We start from the raw sequence: 20,653 nt of genomic DNA, 5'->3' as shown, positions 1-20,653 counted from the left end.
CCCCCACCCCCCCGCCCCTTTTATGTATCTACCGCTTATCTCGAGTTTGTGCACTGTTGCCTTTGATTTGACTCCCAATGGGAATAATCTAACTAATGCTTTCAGGAGAGGTGGGTTACTATTGCAGCATGATGCCTGACACACCACATTTGCAATGGTAGTTGTGGACCAGTCACAATGTCTGAGGAACTCTGAAAAGGGGACAAAGAACCTAAAATCAAATAATGTGGGATTCAAAAAGAATGTTAATGTCTGATGAAATTTGTTATTTTCAACTAGCCCTTTAAGATGCTCCACAAAACTTACCTCCTTTATCAAGCTTTTGGTCACCTGTCATGTGGCTTGGTGTTAATGTTTGTCTGTTCACACTCTTGTGAAGCGCATTGGGACCTTTTACTACCTTAAAAGGCGCTATATAAATACAGGTTGTTGTTGCTTCTGTGTATATTTCTTTCTTGCAACAGGATTATTAGTTTTAGCCTGAGCTTAGCGCAGTATTTATCCACCAACTGGAGAGATCGGGAGGCGAGGGTGGGCAACCGGTGCCATTCGAGGTACCTGCCCCCACGGTATACGGGCGGACTGCTCTCCCCGTGGCACACTATCCTAAATATTCAACGTTTGACAACAACTTCAATTTATATAGCACCTTTAACGTAGTAAAACGTCCCAAGGTGCTTCACAGGAGTGTTACAAGACAAAAATTTGACACTGAGCCACATAAAAACATAGAAAATAGGTGCAGGAGTACGCCATTCGGCCCTTCTAGCCTGCACCGCCATTCAATGGGTTCATGGCTGAACATGCAACTTCAGTACCCCATTCCTGCTTTCTCGCCATACCCCTTGATCCCCCTTAGTAGTAAGGACTACATCTAACTCCTTTTTGAATATATTTAGTGAATTGGCCTCAACAACTTTCTGTGGTAGAGAATTCCACAGGTTCACCACTCTCTGGGTGAAGAAGTTTCTCCTCATCTCGGTCCTAAATGGCTTACCCCTTATCCTTAGACTGTGACCCCTGGTTCTGGACTTCCCCAACATTGGGAACATTCTTCCTGCATCGAACCTGTCTAAACCCGTCAGAATTTTAAACGTTTCTATGAGGTCCCCTCTCATTCTTCTGAACTCCAGTGAATACAAGCCCAGTTGATCCAGTCTTTCTTGATATGTCAGTCCCACCATCCCAGGAATCAGTCTGGTGAACCTTCGCTGCACTCCCTCAATAGCAAGAACGTCCTTCCTCAAGTTAGGAGACCAAAACTGTACACACTACTCCAGGTGTGGCCTCACCAAGGCCCTGTACAACTGTAGTAACACCTCCCTGCCCCTGTACTCAAATCCCCTCGCTATGAAGGCCAGCATGCCATTTGCTTTCTTAACCGCCTGCTGTACCTGCATGCCAACCTTCAATGACTGATGTACCATGACTCCCAGGTCTCGTTGCACCTCCCCTTTTCCTAATCTGTCACCATTCAGATAATAGTATGTCTCTCTGTTTTTACCACCAAAGTGGATAACCTCACATTTATCCACATTATACTTCATCTGCCATGCATTTGCCCACTCACCTAACCTATCCAAGTCACTCTGCAGCCTCATAGCATCCTCTTCGCAGCTCACACTGCCACCTAACTTAATGTCATCCGCAAATTTGGAGATACTACATTTAATCCCCTCGTCTAAATCATTAATGTACAATGTAAACAGCTGGGGCCCCAGCACAGAACCTTGCAGTACCCCACTAGTCACTGCCTGTCATTCTGAAAAGTACCCATTTACTCCTACTCTTTGCTTCCTGTCTGACAACCAGTTCTCAATCCACGACAGCACACTACCCCCAATCCCATGTGCTCTAACTTTGCACACTAATCTCTTGTGTGGGACCTTGTCGAAAGCCTTCTGAAAGTCCAAATACACCACATCAACTGGTTCTCCCTTGTCCACTCTACTGGAAACATCCTCAAAAAATTCCAGAAGATTTGTCAAGCATGATTTCCCTTTCACAAATCCATGCTGACTTGGACCTATCATGTCACCTCTTTCCAAATGCGCTGCTATGACATCCTTAATAATTGATTCCATCATTTTACCCACTACCGATGTCAGGCTGACCAGTCTATAATTCCCTGTTTTCTCTCTCCCTCCTTTTTTAAAAAATGGGGTTACAATGGCTACCCTCCACTCCATAGGAACTGATCCAGAGTCTATGGAATGTTGGAAAATGACTGTCAATGCATCCGCTACTTCCAAGGCCACCTCCTTAAGTACTCTGGGATGCAGACCATCAGGCCCTGGGGATTTATCGGCCTTCAAACCCATCAATTTCCCCAACACAATTTCCCGACTAATAAGGATTTCCCTCAGTTCCTCCTTCTTACTAGACCCTCTGACCCCTTTTATATCCGGAAGGTTGTTTGTGTCCTCCTTAGTGAATACCGAACCAAAGTACTTGTTCAATTGGTCTGCCATTTCTTTGTTCCCAGTTATGACTTCCCCTGATTCTGACTGCAGTGGACCTACGTTTGTCTTTACTAAACTTTTTCTCTTTACATATCTATGGAAGGTTTTGCAGTCCATTTTAATGTTCCCTACAAGCTTTCTCTCGTACTCTATTTTCCCTGCCCTAATCAAACCCTTTGTCCTCCTTTGCTGAGTTCTAAATTTCTCTCAGTCCCCGGGTTCGCCGCTATTTCTGGCCAATTTGTATGCCACTTCCTTGGCTTTAATACTATCCTTGATTTCCCTTGATAGCCACGGTTGAGCCACCTTCCCTTTTTTATTTTTACGCCAGACAGGGATGTACAATTGTTGTAGTTCATCCATGCGGTCTCTAAATGTCTGCCATTGCCCATCCACTGTCAACCCCTTAAGTATCATTCGCCAATCTATCCTAGCCAATTCACGCCTCATACCTTCAAAGTTACCCTTCTTTAAGTTCTGGACCATGGTCTCTGAATTAACTGTTTCATTCTCCATCCTAATGTAGAATTCCACCATATTATGGTCACTCTTCCCCAAGGGGCCTCGCACAACGAGAGTGCTAATTAATCCTCTCTCATTGCACAACACCAGTCTAAGATGGCCTCCCCCCTCGTTGGTTCCTCGACATATTGGTCTAGAAAATCATCCCTTATGCACTCCAGGAAATCCTCCTCCACCGTATTGTTTCCGGTTTGTTTAGCCCAATATATATGCATATTAAAGTCACCCATGATAACTGATGCACCTTTATTGCATGCACCCCTAATTTCCTGTTTGATGCCCTCCCCAACATCACTACAACTGTTTGGAGGTCTGTACACAACTCCCATTAGCGTTTTCTGCCCCTTGGTATTCTGTAGCTCCACCCATACCGATTCCACATCATCCAAGCTAATGTCTTTCCTTACAATTGCATTAATTTCCTCTTTAACCAGCTTGCTCCACCCCGCCTCCTTTTCCTTTCTGTCTATCCTTCCTAAATGTTGAATACCCTTGGATGTTGAGTTCCCAGCCTTGGTCACCCTGGAGCCATGTCTCCGTGATGCCAACCACATCGTATCCATTAACTGCTATCTGCACAGTTAATTCATCCACCTTATTCTGAATACTCCTCGCATTGAGGCACAGAGCCTTCAGGCTTGCCTTTTTAACACATTTAGATCCTTTAGAATTTTGCTGCAATGTGGTCCTTTTTGTTTTTTGCCTTGGGTTTCTCTGCCCTCCACTTTTACTCATCTGTTTTCTGTCTTTTGCTTCTGTCTCCATTTTGTTTCCCTCTGTCTCCCTGCATTGGTTCCTATCCCCCTGCCATATTAGTTTAACTCCTCCCCAACAGCACTAGCAAACACTCCTCCGAGTATATTGGTTCCAGTCCTGCCTAGGTGCAGACTGTCCGGTTTGTACTGGTCCCACCTCCCCCAGAACCAGTTCCAATGCCCCAGGAATTTGAATCCCTCCCTGCTGCACCACTGCTCAAGCCACGTATTCATCTGAGCTATCCTGCGATTCCTACTCTGACTAGCATGTGGCACTGGTAGCAATCCCGAGATGACTACTTTTGAGGTCCTACTTTTTAAATTTAGCTCCTAGCTCCTTAAACTCATCTCGTAGGACCTCATCCCGTTTTTTACCTATATCGTTGGTACCAATGTGCACCACGACAACTGGCTGTTCATCCTCCCTTTTCAGAATGTCCTGCACCCGCTCAGAGACATCCTTGACCCTTGCACCAGGGAGGCAACATACCATCCTGGAGTCTTGGTTGCGGCCGCAGAAACGCCTATTTATTCCCCTTACATAAGAAATTAGCACAGGTGACCAAACGTTTGGTCAAAGAGGTAGGTTTTAAGGAGCGTCTTAAAGGAGGAAAGAGGTGTCCAGAGGCAGAGAGGTTTCGGCAGGGAGTTCCAGAGCATGGGGCCCAAGTAACAGAAGGCACAGCCACCAATGGTGGAGCGATTGAAATCAGGGATGCTTAAGAGGGCAGAATTAGAGGAGCGCAGCGGTTGTGGAGCTGGAGGAGATTACAGAGATAGGGAGGAGCAAGGCCATGGAGGGATTTGTAAACAAGGATGAGAATTTTGAAATTGAGGCGTTGCTTAACCGGGAGCCAAAGTAGGCCAGTGAGCACAGGAGTGATGGGTGAGCGGGACTTGGTGCAAGTTAAGACTCGCGCAGCTGAGTTTTGGATGACCTCAAGTTTACGTAGGGTAGAATGTGCAAGGCCGGCCAGAAATGCATTGGAATAGTCAAGTGACACCACATCTCAGTGCACAAGCAACAGCACTTGCCCGAGGACAGCAGATGCTATTGGTGAGCTCAGGGACTGAGAACTGGGGAGGACCCTGAACTGTGCCTGTAAACTCGCTAGACCCGATGGCAAGATAGCCAAAGCTTGTGGGGATCGCGAAGCCTTGCCTCGAAAAATTTGGGAGGAAATCCACTCACTTAAAGCTTCCAAACTTTGGGCTCAAAATTTCCCAAACCCGTTTTTCTGGCGCCCTCACCCGAGGTGCGGCACTTTTGTCCGCCTCCAAGCGCGCTGAAAATCTTCCTCCCGATTCTGGCTGCTCCCCAGTCTCTCCTCGGTGGTGGCGTAGCGTGGCCTAGTGGATTGGGGGCGGAGCCATGTCCCGGCGTTGAAAACAGTGCCGGGACCTCTGCACATACTCGCTAGAGTCTGCGCGCATGTGCAGCAGCTCCTGGCAGGCTGAATCTGAGAGTGCGTGCTGCAGGCTGTGTGCGATGGGCTCGAAGTACGCCGTCCCGAGCCCTGGCCGAATGGGCTCCCTCATCGGTGGCCCGCTGCGTTCCCTAAGGTAGGACTTCTATTTTTTATGTGTTATTTACTGATTGATTGATTGCATCCCGAGGGACTGCCTATGATTACTTTGGTCTTGGTGCTTTCGGTGCAGGGTTCCTTCTATTTTTGATTTGTTAATTAATGGCTTATTACTTTTTGTGCTTGGTGCAAATGTACTGCTGTGTTTAGTGCTTGATGCTTTAAATGTATTTATGCTTCTTTAATGTTGTTGTGAAGGTGTTTAGTGCTTTGCAAGGTCACCTTCCCCCCTTCCCCACCCCCCCACCTGACTGCCTGCGCTGATTTCTTAAGTCACCGCAAGGTTTTTCTGAACGTACAAGAGTGCCCACTTACGCTGGAGTAACTTTTAGTTGACTAAACTTGCTTAAATGGCCAAAACAGAAATAAGTGGCTGGTAACCCCCCATTTTAAAAAAAACCCACTAAACTAAAAAAAACCTAACTAACATTGGCGCAAGTTAAATGGCCAGAATTGCAACTAAAATGATACGCCAGAAAAATCAAGTTGCTCCAAAAAAAAACGGAACTCAGAGGGAAATTTGGGCCCTTTGTACCCTTGCAGAAGAAGCAGCATCAATTCCATAGGTTAGTTTAATGGTCAAGGTTCATGAAAAAGACATTGCTCTCTTACACAGAATATTGGTTGCTATGGCAAGAAAACCAGTGCCAGAAACAAATATGTACAATGGGTTCACATATTTACTCCTCATTTGACATTATAATGTTCAATTTTGCTGCATAGCCCCTTTTGAACACAGTCATCAGCTGCAGTATACAACTCCCTGGTCAACGAAGGCAGAAATGGTGCAAGTTACTGTGCTGGATCATCACACTGACCATAGTGTTCACTCACTACACAGAATCATAGTATAGTACAGAACAGAAGGAGGCCATTCAGCCCATTGAATCTGCGCCAAAATTAAAAGGTGATGTCAGAAAGGAATCAATTCGTTTTGCTAATAGAAGAAAGCATTCACTTTTTGGGGGATTATTTTCTAAACAAACTGAAAAATGAAATTTTAACCAACAACTTGCATTTACACAGTGCCTTTATTGTAGGTTTTCCAGCCCCCCCCTTCCTCTGAATCCTCCTCCAGCCCAACATCCTGCTCACACTCTCCATTCTTCGGTCTACTGTCGCTGCCCTGCTTGTCGCCATCGGTGGCGCTGTACCTGACCATCTTACGCCCCTCACTGGAGCTCCCTCCCCAAACCTTTCCACTTTGCTCCCCTTCTCCCCACTTTCAAAGGCCTCCTTAACATCCACTCCTCATCTTCGGCTATTTTCCCCCCCATTTCCCTCCTACTAAGGCCCGAGCCTGAACTAGGAGGTGCCTCGTGACATTTTGAGGAGTTAAAAACACTATGTAAACGATAGCTCCTATGTCCATTTAAAAAAAAAAGAAATTGGGAATTTCACCTCAAGAAGGATATACAAGCCTCGGAAGGAGTGTACCAATGGGGGGGAGGGGGGGGGACAATTTAAGACTGAGATGAGGAGGAATTTCTTCTCAGAGAGTCGTGAATCTTTGGAATGCTCTACCCCAGAGAGCTGTGGAGGCCCGGTCATTGAATATATTCAAGGCGGAAATAGACAGATTTTTGAACTACAGGGGAGTCAAGGGTTATGGGGAGCGGGCAGGGAAGTGGAGTTGAGGCCAAGATCAGATCAGCCATGATCTCATTGAGTGGCGGAGCAGGCTCAAGGGGCCAAATGGCCCACTCCTGCTCCGATGTCTTATGTTATGTAGCACAGATTCACCAGAATGTTACCAGGGCTCCAAGGGTTAGATTATGAGGAGAGTTACATAAGCTAGGCTTGTATTCCTTGGAATATAGAAGGTTAAGGGGTGATTTGATTAACGTTTTTAGGATTTTGAAATGAATTGATAGGGTACTGGGAGAGAAACTTTTTCCATTGGTGGATGGGGAAGCCTAGAACAAGGGGACAGAACCTTGAAATCAGAGCCAAGGCCATACAGGAGAGAAGTTAGGAAACAATTCTTCATGCAAAGGGTGGTGGAAGTGTGGAATTCTCCCTCACATGAGATGCGACCTCAATTAATCATTTTAAATCGGAGATCGATAGTTTACTAGTCAAGGCAGATGGCTGGAGTCAAGGTACAGAACTCACTGAATGGCAGAACAGGCTCGAGGGACTGAGTGGCCTCCTCCTGTTGCTCGGTTCTAGCGATCCGTATGACGCTGGCAAGGCTGCATCTATTGCCCCGACAACGGAGCATCTGCTGGGCCACTAAAGCCAGCATTTAGAATCTATGACGTGGTGTGGACAAGAGTCACGTGTAACTGGACCCAGGGAGGGCAGTTCCCATGGGATTTTTACGCCAATCCAGCAGCTCTCATGACCATTTCTCTTCTGGTACCCAACCCACAAATGACCAGACTTATTGAATTCGGGGCCACAACCTGCCACAGTGGGATCTGAACTCACAACCTCCAAGTTGTTTAACCCCTCGACCACCAAACAATAAATGAAGAAAAAACTCACGTTGAGAACAATAATATTTGAAACATCAATTTACTCTGGCGCAAATGTTTCATTTAAATGTGTTTCTTCGAGATAGTCACGAATAAATCCAATAGGAAATTCAGGAGAAACGTATTGACCCAGAGAGTGGTGAGAATGTGGAACTTGCTGCCACAGGGAGTGGTTGAGGTGAATGGTATTGATGTGTTCAAGGGGAGGCTGGACAAACACACGAGGTTGAATGGAATAGAAAGATGTGATGGTAGAGTGGGAGGAGCTTGTGTGGAGCATCAGTACTGGCCCAGAGTGGGCTGAATGGCCTGTTCCTGTACTGTAAATTCTATGGGGTGGATTTGCAGGTCTTCTGTGCTTCGTTTTTCGCCCCAGAGTGGCGGCAGTGAGGTTTTCTGGGCGGATGGTCAGCCTCCAGTGCTCCACAGCGATCCTCGGGTCCGGTTTAGCGGCGGCGCGGAGCAGTACTGCCTGGAAGAGTCGTGCAACGCCCCTGGTCGCAACGCCGCCGCGAGTTTTGACATCAGCCTGACCTGTAAACACCTCGGAAATCAGGCTGTCCAACGATAATGATTGCAGGGAGGTAAGTAATGAACTCCTCAGGTAAATGTGATTATTTTTTCTTTTAATTCTTTTTTGCGATTTATGATGTGGTGGCATGGACAATGTTTGGGGAATGATTTTTGTGGGGGGGGTTTTTAAAGTATTTTTTTCTCCGTCCGGCTCTTTAGCTCGGGATTTTCCCATTCTAGCGCCCAAGAGAGGTATGCAACACTTCCCTTAGCGTAGCGCCCCCAACTCAGGGCCTAGCTGCCCAATGTTACTTTACTGCGGCGCAAACTGTTCCTGGGCGCAAACTTTACCGTCTCGCCGCCATTACCACCCAGAAATCATCAAAGCCGAAAATCCAGCCCTATGTGCTTTTCTGTGGGTGGTCTGGACACTGCAGCTTGTAATGTTGCTCCTGGATCTCTGGCATAAAAGGAGCGGTGAGCGGCGGCCCAGGAGCAGAGCGGAGGCCACTTCAGTGAGCAGGTGCAGGAGGGCGATAGCAGCGAAGAGTGACGACATCAAGGTCCCGGTCGGTGATTGGAGCGTGGGCAGGAACAGCAGGAGCGGCGAGAGACTGGAGGGATGTGATCGGGGCCCAGGAGAGGCGTGAGCTCGGGGCCCTGGGGCAGCACGGGCCAGCCCACACTGTGATATGTGCGTGCACTCGGTCCGTGCAGCAGAGCAGGTCTCTAGTCGTCTTGTATAACCCTTGCCACTGGACCAAGACCTGGCTCTGTCAAGCCCGTGTGGTGGCTGGTCAGGACCTGGAATATTAGGTCCATCATTGAAACACATGTGAACTCATCCTTTTTTGGCATGGAAGCAAGTCATCCTCGTTTCAAGGGACTGCCTATGATGATGATGATGATGGTTAATCCACTGTATTCAGACTGACTCTGCATTGCCTTAATCTGTCACCTTGCTCATCAGCATCCCGTGCACAATGTACTGCTCACCGAAGGATCTCCCACCAAGGAAATAAGTCACAGGGACGGAGGTTCCGGGTTCCATTCACGTGTTGCCATCCTGTGCTAGCCAGCTGCAAGCTATTCCCCTCTCGCTCGCTCGCTCCCTTCAGACGCTTATACTTGGCTGCTAATCATCTAATAAGCTGAAGGACATTACACGTAAGCACTTTGAGAGAACTACTTACTCTGCACATGTGCTACTTTGACAGGCCACGAAATCCTCCCTCACCAGCGGTTAATTGTGCCGTGCTGAAGGACCAGGAACAAGGCGAGCTAACACAGGCGCACTTTGAACTGGGGGCCGGGGCTTACCGCTGCTCTACAGTTTCCATGGGAAAACGAACGTGATGGTGGAATACTTTTCCCTCAAACCCCAGTAAAAATCCAACAATCCCATATAACAAAAATGGGGAATCTGACATAACCAGTCATTGTAAAGCAGTGGGTCTAACTATATGGGCCTATACATTGGAGTTTAGAAGAATGAGAGGTAATCTTATTCAAACGTATAAGATTCTGAGGGGGCTTGACAGGGTGGATGCAGAGAGGATGTTTCCCCTCGTGGGGGAATCTAGAACTAGGGGGCATTGTTTCAGAATAAGGGGTCGCCCATTTAAGACAGAGATGAGGAGGAATTTCTTCTCTGAGGGTCGTGAATCTTTGGAATTCTCTGCCCCAGAGAGCTGTGGAGGCTGGGTCATTGAATATATTTAAGGTGCAGATAGACATTTTTGAATGATAAGGAAGTGAAGGGTTATGGGGAGCAGGCAGGGAAGTGAAGTTGAGGTCAAGATCAGATCAACCTGTTTCTTATGTTCTTCTAAACAGGAAGAATGCCATCTCGAAACACTGGCAAAAATCCAACAATCCCACAGAATGCAACTCATTCAGACAAGGTAAAACAATAGCCACATTTCCATCCACTGAGCGTCCTACGAGTCAGCGACTTTGCCTTCAAGTTCATAAAAGTAGGTGGCGAACTGTTCTCTTACTTCTACCCTTCTTCATTTCAATAGACCCCGATTATCTTTTGTAAACACGGACGTTCAGAATGTGGACAGTCTGAATATTAATGACAAGGTTGTGGCTCACGTTCCACAAGTGCTTCGCAGCCATCGGTTTGGATATGGGGGTCCCTTCCGCCCATCTGATCGTCCCCTTCCACAACACCAACCCGACCATCTCCCTCTCACAGCACCCAGCTCATTCGTCCGTGACCTCCAGCTGTTGATCACCCTCCGTGTCAAGAAATACTTCCCTGCATCATTCCGAGAGTTGGACTTCATAGCTCTATCCTCCAATCCTGGCATATCCGAATCCCTTGTTCTGCATTTACGAATTCTATCTCATCAAGTAACTTGTGTAACTCTGCAAGGTCTCCTTTGAGCGGTGTCTTTTTGAGGCTTGCTCAATCACTCCTTACAGCTCTTTCCTCCGACTTAGAGGATCGCTGGTGTTGTTCGGGGTCAGCCTTGGATCAGTGATTGGACTCTCTCGCGCCTCCGAGTCAAAAGAATTGAGCACGTAAGTTAGGCCGACATTTCAGGCAGTACTGAGGGAGTGCGGCATTGTTGCAGGTGCCGACCTGTGGATGAGACGTTAATCCGAGGCTCTGTCTAGTCTTTCATGTGATATTCCGCAGTACAATTTGAAGAAGAGCTGTGCAGTTCTCCCAGAGCACTGTCCAATTTTATCCCTCAACCAACATCACCAAAGTCAATTATCTGGCCATTTATCTCATGGTTTTTTTGTGGGAGCTTGCTGTGCACAGGTTGGCTGCCGCATTTCCCTACGTTACAATGACGACATTTCAGAAGTAGTTCATTGGCTGCGAAGCCCTTTGAGCTGTCAGGAAAGTTACGATATACACGCAAGTTCTTTTTTTCGATTGCTGCTCTCTTCTCGGGTGTCTCATTTCAAATTCGACAGTTCTCTTTTGCATGGAAAGTATTATTTGGTAATTTATCATTCTGCTGTTTGTGGGACTATGCAATGCAAAAATGAATTTCCCAACATTACTACAAAGTGCCAGTACGCCAAGCGGCTGTAAAGCACTCTGGGACACCCTGAGGTCACAGAAGGCACGATGTGAATGCAAGTTGTTCTTCATCACCCCAGGGCTTGGAGGCGCGCAGTATTTCACGGAAACCAGTCCTCCTGAAGGCCCGACCAGAGCCGTTTCAGCATGAGGTCTGGGGCGATTTCTACACAACTAAATTGGCAATTTAGTGCAGCATCTTGCATCACACTGTCCGGACACAGTGAGCGACGAGTCAACAGAAATCTCTTTCCGCTTCCCCTCGGCAAATCCAAACACACGCACCTGCTTTTGCCTCCAACCAATGTTGCAGGAACAAATGCTTACTTCCACAACTGAACATCTGAGTACCGACAAGACGGATCCAGGTCGAGGATGCGAAGCAACTTCTCTATCTCGCAGAGAAACGTCGCCTCACAAGGAAAGTATTTCAATGCTCAATGTTCATCACGGACATCATGGCTACTGCAAGGTTTGCAACGGAGGATAAAAAATCTTCCCTGGAAGCAGCACATCAGCTTGTTACGGAAAAGGCTAATGAGTCACAGAACCGTGATGCTCAAGCACAGAAAAAGCACATTCCAGCCGTCAATACACTGGCGTTTTTCTCCACACGAGTCACCTCGTCTAATCCTACTCTCCTGTCTGCTTTTTAATATCCCAGCTCGTCTAATCTCCCCTCTCTTGCCCGATTCCTCTATCCTTTAATATCACACCTTGTCTAATCCCAGTCTCCTGCCCACTTCCTGTGCCCTTTAATATTCCTCTTTTTTACAGTGGTATTTAATTCCTCTTTAAAAGGGGTTTTGACTCTGCTTCAAAACGCTTTGTGGCAGAGAATGCCAAATTCTAGTCACCCTGATGCATCTGATATTCAGTTCCCAGCCCAGTAATAAGGAGAAGGACAAGAGCAGTAATATTGTGAGGTCCTGCTGACTTGCTGATCGAAAACTCAGCTGCCCATGTTCTAACTCGCACCAAGTCCCACTCACCCATCACTTCTGTGCTCGCTGACTTATATTGGCTCCCAGTTATGCAACGTTTCGCTTTCAAAATTCTCATCCTTGTTTTCAAATCCCCCCCCATGTCCTCATCCCTCCCTATCTCTGTAATCTCCTCCAGCCTCACAACCGCAACCCCATCCCCCTCCCACACCCCCACCCGCGGAGATGTCTGCGCTCCTCTAATTCTGACATCTTGAGCATCCCTGATTCTAATTGCTCAACCATTGGTGGCCGTACCTTCTGTTGCCTAGGCCCCGAGCTCTGGAATTCCCTGCCTAAGCCTCTCCGCCTCTCTTTCCTCCTTCAAGACGCTCCGTAAAAACCTACCTGCCTTGACCAAGCTTTTGGTCACCTGCGCTAATTTCTCCTTATGTGGCTCGATGTCAAATTTTTTGTCTCGTAATACTCTTGTGAAGCACCTTGGGATGTTTCACTACGTTAAAGGCACTATATAAATTCAAGTTGTTGTTACACTACCATTCTTTCACTGTTGCTGGTTCAATATCCTGGAAGTCCCCACCTAACACATTGCGAGATCACCATTACAACAAGGACTCCAGTGGATCAAAAAGATCCACCACCACCTTCTCAGGGTAACTATGGGCAGTTAGTGCCAGCCGTGCCAGTATCACCAGCACCCCGAGAAAAAAGTGCTTTTTAAAAATGTACAAGTTACAATTACAGGTAATTTCTTTGACCCGAAATCCTGCATCACACTTCAAAATATACGACATCGTAGCTACTGCAATGCCAGCTTAACTACTCTGTACTGCACAATTTTGCAAACAGACTTCCACACAAGCAAACCATTCAAGCGGTGTGGCAGACGATTTCTGATGCAAACGGTTACAATTTTAATAAGTTAATAGATTATACTGAATTGCGGATTTTGTGATTAAATAACGTTCGACAAAACATTAATATTTGAATTCACGTTAGCTAATTGCACAAAACAACTTGAAAGCCCAAACTAGTCCTGCACCTATTTTCTATGTTTCTATGTAAGTTAACAGCGTGATTGGTAAATATTTTCAATACTCAAAGGAGAGATCAGAATTGTTTTCACTTGTTGTACTCATTACAGATAAATAAGCCTGTTCACTAAGGGTTACAAAATCAAAATAAAGGCAGAAAGTGCTGAAGAAACCCAGCATCTATGGAAGGACGTATAAAAGTTAGCGTTTCAGATCTTATAACCGTTCGCCAGAACTGGAAGATGTTACAGACAATCAGCTTATAAGGCAAAAGGAGTGCGGAAAATGATCATACACACAAGAACGATCTGTAAAATGATCAAAATTGGACTGGAATTTCTTACATCCGAGCAGACACGAGAACAAGCGAGGCTGGAGAAGAGACCATGTGGCTGCAAATGAGACTCAGCAGCCTGATCTGACTATTTGTTTACTTCTGTACAAACATTTACATCGTACCTCAAGGGAGTCAAGGAAGCAGGTGAGAGACAGGGAAAGGTGGAAGTGCAAGAGGATAGAAGATATCCGGGATGCAGAGAAAGAGAGAGAGAGAGAAAAAACACTAGCCTCAACTGGAGCAAACATTGGGAACAGAGTGCTGCAAATGCCAGAGAGGAATTGGAGGAACACAGGAGGCAATTCTGCACACCATAAAAAGACCCAAAGAGTAGTAAGTACAGATGAAATAGATTACATATTTACGACTGTTTTCTAAGATATAAAAGCAAATTCAGAAGCATCGAATAAAATCTAAGCAGTATGCATTTAAAAAAAAACACTAGTCACCAACTGACAAAATATCTAAAGCTCTGGTGTGTCAAATGCAGCAATATTGTCTGTGCAATGGGAAGAAAAAATAATCCCATTCCCCACTGTTTATGCAGCAACACTGATCAAGTTAGTTTGCACATGATTATGAAAAGAGAATGGAGTGATCCTGTTGCATGTCAAACAAATTCATTTTTGCATTTCAGGATTGAAGCTGGCTGCTGGTTTTAAAATGCATAAGCAGGAAATGGGGAGGGGGGGGGGGCAGGAATAGTGTGCAATAATTTTTTTAAAAAAGCAGCCACAGACAAGCCAGCCCCTGCAGCCACCCTGGAGGTTTTATTATTAAATGATGCAAACTCTAAAAATGCACCTCCCCCCTTGTGTTGTGGGGAGGCTGCAGGCCAAGGATTGGGGAGTGGGGGCACAGGCCGAATGCAGCAGGCTGTGTTTACTGACAGCAGCTCCCCAGGAGCCCTGTCCCCAGCTCTGCCCGGTTACCCCTAGCAACAGCCCCCCTCCCGGGCCTGCACCGCGCTTCACTCCCTCCCTCTCCCCCCGACCCCGCGGGGGCTCGCACCGTGCCGACTGCCGGGCTAGGGAGAGGGGGGACCGGGTCACCGCGCTCCGCCCGCCTCCTTCCCCCACTCTCGGGCCTCCCTTTCCCCCACCTCCTCCCTCGCCGCCCGCCGCCCCGGCTCCGGGCTCCATCACTCTTACCTGCACATGATCCGCCATTTTCCTCCATTCATGCTCGCACTGGGGCGACGCGCCTGCGCACTGGCGCCAACACCACAGCCCGTGCTCGCCCTCCCCAGTCCGCGCGCCTGCGCACTGCACACGATCGCCCTTTCTCTCCCCGCCGTGTTCGCCCTCTCCGGTCCGCACCGCCATGCGCGCCTGCGCACTGCACACCACCTCTCTTCCTCTCCCCCGTGTTCGCCTTCTCCGGTCCGCACCGCTCCGCGCGCCTGCGCACTGCACACCACCCCCTTTCCCCCCACCGTGTTCGCCCTCTCCGGTCCGCACCGCTCCGCGCGCTTGCGCACCAGCCGTTTCTCTCGACCCCCCCCTCACTCAGACGCGCCAGCGCACTATTCCGCGCACCGTTCCTGCCGTCCCCCTGTCACGTGGTTGAAGCCGCTATGGGGCACTGACGCCCTCATCACGTGCTCCAGTCCCGGGTTCGCAATGAGGAAATCCCAGGGCAGCGCAAAGATGCTCTGAGCCCAGAGAGAGGGCACAATGCAAGGCATTCACAGACAGGCAGTGCATTTAATGCACAGGGAATGCGTTTAATACATTTATTTAACATACACATAGTGTATTTAATGTACCGACACTGCATCTAACATTCAGAAAGAAAGACTTGCATTTATATAGCGCCTTTCACGAAGCGTCACCGATCCAAAACGTTAGCTCTCTTTCTCTCTCCACAGATGCTGCCTGACCCGCTGAGATTTGCAGCATTTTCTGTTTTTATTTCAGATTCCAGCATCCGCGGTATTTTGCTTTTGTTGGAAGTACTTTTGAAGTGTCTTCTTCTTCGGCAGTCCCTCGGAGTCGAGGATGACTTGCTTCCACATTAAATTAAGTTCTCAGGTGACTGATGAGTCCGATGCAGGACCTACAGTCTCTGTCACAGGTGGGACAGACGGTGGTTGGAGGGACGGGTGGGTGGGGTGCTTGGGTTGTCGTGCGCTCCTTCCGCTGTTTGTACTTGGCTTCCGCGTGCTGCCGGCAAAGAAACTCAAGGTGTTCGGGGCCTTCCCGGATGCTTCTCCTCCACTTTGAGCGGTCTTGAGCCAGGGGTTCCCAGGTGTCGATGGGGATGTTGCATTTTTTCAAGGAGGCTTTGAGGGTGTGGGCTCACTCGCCGTGTCGGAGCTCCGAGTAGAACGCTTGTCTTGGGAGTCTCGTGTCGGGCATGCAGACGATGTGGCCCGTCCAGTGGAGCTGATCGAGTGTGGTCAGTGCTTCGATACTGGGGATATTGGCCTGAGCGAGAACACTGACGTTGGAGCGCCTATCCTCCCAGTGAATTTGCAGGATCTTGCGGAGGCAGCACTGGTGGTACTTCTCCAGTGTATTGAGGTGCCTGCTGTACATAGTCCAGGTCTCTGAGCCATATAGCAGGGCGGGTATCCCTACTGTTCTGTAGACCATGAGCTTGGTGTCGGGTTTGAGATCATGGTCTTCAAACACTCTTCTTCAAGCGACTGAAGGCTGCGTTGGCACACTGAAGGCGGTGTTGGACTTTTCAAGTGTAGTCACTGTTGTAATATGGGAAATGCGGCAGCCCATTTGTGCACAGAATGCTCCCGCACACAGCAATGTGACACTGACCAGATAATCTGTTTTGTTATGTTGATTGAGGAATAAATATTTGCCAGGATACCGGGGATAACTCCACTGATCTTTTTTGAAATAGTGCCGTGGGATCTTTTATGTCCACCTGAGAGGGCAGACGGGGCCTCGTTTTAACGTCTCATCCGAAAGACGGCACCTCCGACAGTGCGGCGCTCTCTCAGTACTGCCCCTCCGACAGTGTGGCGCTCTCTCATGCGGCGCTCCCTCAGTACTGCCCCTCCGACAGTGCGGCGCTCCCTCAGTACTGCTCCTCCGACAGTGCGGCGCTCCCTCAGTACTGCCCCTCCGACAGCGCGGCGCTCCCTCAGTACTGCCCTCCGACAGCGCGGCGCTCCCTCAGTACTGCCCCTCCGACAGTGCGGCGCTCCCTCAGTACTGCCCCTCCGACAGTGCGGCGCTCCCTCAGTACTGCCCCTCCGACAGTGCGGCGCTCCCTCAGTACTGCCCCTCCGACAGTGCGGCGCTCCCTCAGTACTGCCCCTCTGACAGTGCGGCGCTCCTTCAGTACTGCCCCTCCGACAGTGCAGCGCTCCCTCAGAACTGCCACTCCGACAGTGCAGCACTCCCTCAGTACTGCCCCTCTGACAGTGCAGCACTCCCTCAGTACTGCCCCTCTGACAGTGCAGCACTCCCTCAGTACTGCCCCTCCGACAGTGCGGCACTCCCTCAGTACTGCCCCTCCGACAGTGCGGCACTCCCTCAGTACTGCCCCTCCGACAGTGCGGCGCTCCCTCAGTACTGCCCCTCCGACAGTGCGGCGCTCCCTCAGTACTGCCCCTCCGACAGTGCGGCGCTCCCTCAGTACTGCCCCTCCGACAGTGCGGCGCTCCCTCAGTACTGCCCCTCCGACAGTGCGGCGCTCCCTCAGTACTGCCCCTCCGACAGTGCGGCGCTCCCTCAGTACTGCCCCTCCGACAGTGCGGCGCTCCCTCAGTACTGCCCCTCCGACAGTGCGGCGCTCCTTCAGTACTGCCCCTCCGACAGTGCGGCGCTCCCTCAGAACTGCCACTCCGACAGTGCAGCACTCCCTCAGTACTGCCCCTCTGACAGTGCAGCACTCCCTCAGTACTGCCCCTCTGACAGTGCAGCACTCCCTCAGTACTGCCCCTCCGACAGTGCGGCGCTCCCTCAGTACTGCCCCTCCGACAGTGCAGCACTCCCTCAGTACTGCCCCTCCGACAGTGCGGCACTCCCTCAGTACTGCACTGGGAGTGTCAGCCTCGATTATGTGCTCCAGTCCCTGGAGTGGGACTTGAAACCTCAACCTTCTGACTCAGTGGCAAGAGTGCTGCCCACTGAGCCCCGGCTGACACTGCGCACTAACCCCCCTATTCTCCCTCCCTATCTGCACCCCTCCATGTGCCTGCGGTAGAGTGCATTTAATGTACAGGCAGTGTGTATTTTTAAAATTAATTCTCAGGATGTGCGGATATGGCCATTTCCTAATTGCCCCTTGAGAAGGTGGTGGTGAGCCGCCTTCTTGAACCGCTGCAGTCCGTGTGGTGAAGGTGCTCCCACAGTGCTGTTAGGGAGGGAGTTCCAGGATTGTGACCCAGCGACGATGAAGGAACGGCCGATATATTTCCAAGTCAGGATGGTGTATGACTGGGAGGGGAACGTGGAGGTGATGGTGTTCCCATGCACCTGCTGCCCTTGTCCTTCTAGGTGGGAGAGGTCACGGGTTTGGGAGGTGCTGCCGAAGAAGCCTTGGCGAGTTGCTGCAGTGCATCTTGTAGATGGTACACACTGCAGCCACGGTGCGCCGGTGGTGGAGGGAGTGAGTGTGTGAGGTGGTGGATGGGGAGCCGATCAAGCGAGCTGCTTTGTCCTGGATGGTGCCAAGCTTCTTGAGTGTTGTTGGAGCTGCACTCATCCAGGCAAGTGGAGAGTATTCCATCACACTCCTGATTTATGTCTTGTAGATGGTGCAAAGACTTTGGGGAGTCAGGAGGTGAGACACTCGCCACAGAATACCCAGCCTCTGACCCACTCTTGTAGCCACGATATTTATGTGGCTGGTCCAGTTAAGTTTCTGCTCAATGGTGACCCCCAGGGTGTTGATGGTGGGGCATTCGGTGATGGTAATGCTGTTGAATGTCATGGGGAGGTGGTTAGACTCTCGCTTGTTGGAGACAGTCATTGCCTGGTACTTTTACCTCCATCAAATCACTCCGTAATCTGCTCCGTTTCGAACAGGCACGATTCCGATCTTTCATAAGAACATAAGAAATAGGAACAGGAGTAGGCCATTGGGCCCCTTGAGCCTTCTCCGCCATGTATTACGATCATGGCTGATCCGATCATGGACTCAGGTTCGCTTCCCTGCCCGCTCCCCATAACCCATTATTGTTTAAGAAACTGTCTATCTCTGACTTAATTTTATTCAATGTCCCAGCGTCCACAGCTCTCTGAGGCAGCGAATTCCACAGATTTACAACCCTCTGAGAGAAGAAATTCCTCCTCATCTCAGTTTTAAATGGGAGGCCCTTATTCTAAGATCATGCCCTCTGGTTCTAGTCTCCCCCATCAGTGGAAACATCCTCTCTGCATCCACTTTGTCAAGTCCCCTCATAATCTTATACGTTTCGATAAGATCACCTCTCATTCTTCTGAATTCCAATGAGTAGAGGCCTAACCTACTCAACCTTTCCTCATAAGTCAACCCCCTCATCACCGGAATCAACCGAGTGAACCTTCTCTGAACTGCTTCCGAAGCAAGTATATCCTTTCGTAAATATGGAAACCAAAACTGCACGCAGTACTCCAGGTGTGGCCTCACCAATACCCTGTATAGCTGTAGCAAGACTTCCCTGCTTTTATACTCCATTCCCTTTGCAATAAAGGTCAAGATTCCATTGGCCTTCCTGATCACTTGCTGTAACTGCATACTATCCTTTTGTGTTTCATGCACAAGTACTCCCAGGTCCCGCAGCACTTTGCAATCTTTCACCATTTAAATAATAACTTGCTCTTTCATTTTTTCTGCCAAAGTGCATGACCTCACACTTTTCAAAATTATACTCTATCTGCCAAATTTTTACCCACTCACCTAGCCTGTCTGTGTCCTTTTGCAGATTTTTTGTGTCCTCCTCACACATTGCTTTTCCTCCCATCTTTGTATCGTCAGCAAACTTGGCTACGTTACACTCAGTCCCTTCTTCCAAGTCGTTAATGTAGATTGTAAATAGTTGGGGTCCCAGCACTGATCCCTGCGGCACCCCACTAATTACTGATTTCAAATTGTATTTGGATGCAGAATGAGGGAAGGATGTTTCTCGCGGTGCAAGAAGGAAATGCGAGGAGCGTTGCCGTTGTTCCATCTTGTGTCGGTTTAGTGCATTGTCCTAGGTCTGGGGGGGTTGGGGTTGGGGGGTGATGAGGGGGTGAGGGGGTGAGGTGGGCGGGAGGGGCGGGGGGTAATTGTCCCCATCACTGCCTGGATGGGAATGGATCTGTTTGTTGATTGTCGGACCTGCCCGGTTTATATCCCATTGATCTCAATATATTATGAAATATGAGGACAGGTTGTATAGGCTCGACTTGAGTACAGAGGATCGAGGACTGATCTGATCGAGGTGCTTACAATGTTGCAAGGATTGGCTAAGGTAGATACAGGCAAGATATTTCTCTGTTGACAGAATCAAGGATATAATCTTAAAATTGGAGCTAGGCCGTTCAAGAGTTAAATCAGGAGGCACTTTTTGCACACAGTGGGTGGCGGAAAGTTGAAACTCACCCCTCCTACAAAAGGCTGGGGGTTAATTGACGCTTTCAACACTGAGATTGTTATTGGGTAAGTGTATCGAGGGAACTGGAGCAAAGGTGCGTAAATGGAGTTGAGGTGCAGATCAGCCATGATCTGATTGAATGGCGGAGTAGGCTCGAGGGGCTGAGTGGCCTCCTGTTCCTGTGTAACAGGCTCGAGGGGCTTAATGGGCCTCCTCCTGTTTCTGTGTAACAGGCTCGAGGGGCTTAATGGGCCTCCTCCTGTTCCTGTGTAACAGGCTCAAGGGGCTGAATGGGCCTCCTCCTGTTCCTGTGCAACAGGCTCGAGGGGCTGAATGGGCTTCCTCCTGTTGCTGTGTAACAGGCTCGAGGGGCTGAATGGCCTCCTCCTGTTCCTGTGTAACAGGCTCGAGAGGCTGAACGGCCTCCTGTTCCTGTGTAACAGGC

General features: G+C 49.1%; 1 protein-coding gene across 2 annotated transcripts in view; it reads right to left on the bottom strand.

Moving 5' to 3' along the window:
- The window catches only part of xpo7 (exportin 7), a 131,914-nt gene extending 116,882 nt beyond the window's left edge, over window positions 1-15,032 (bottom strand). The window contains exon 1 of one of the 2 annotated variants that reach the window (XM_070866166.1): window positions 14,831-15,032. In XM_070866166.1, the coding sequence (XP_070722267.1) occupies window positions 14,831-15,004 (174 nt within the window). In that variant the 5' untranslated portion in view covers window positions 15,005-15,032. The remainder of the gene's footprint in view (window positions 1-14,830) is intronic. The other variant, XM_070866165.1, reaches the window with a different exon arrangement.
- Between the last annotated feature and the right edge of the window lie 5,621 nt (window positions 15,033-20,653).

The sequence above is a fragment of the Pristiophorus japonicus genome, chromosome 22 (assembly GCF_044704955.1).
Source record: "Pristiophorus japonicus isolate sPriJap1 chromosome 22, sPriJap1.hap1, whole genome shotgun sequence".
Lineage (NCBI taxonomy): Eukaryota > Metazoa > Chordata > Chondrichthyes > Pristiophoridae > Pristiophorus > Pristiophorus japonicus.
The sequence above is the reverse complement of the archived record's forward strand: the minus strand, read 5'-3'. Positions and strand labels throughout refer to the sequence as shown.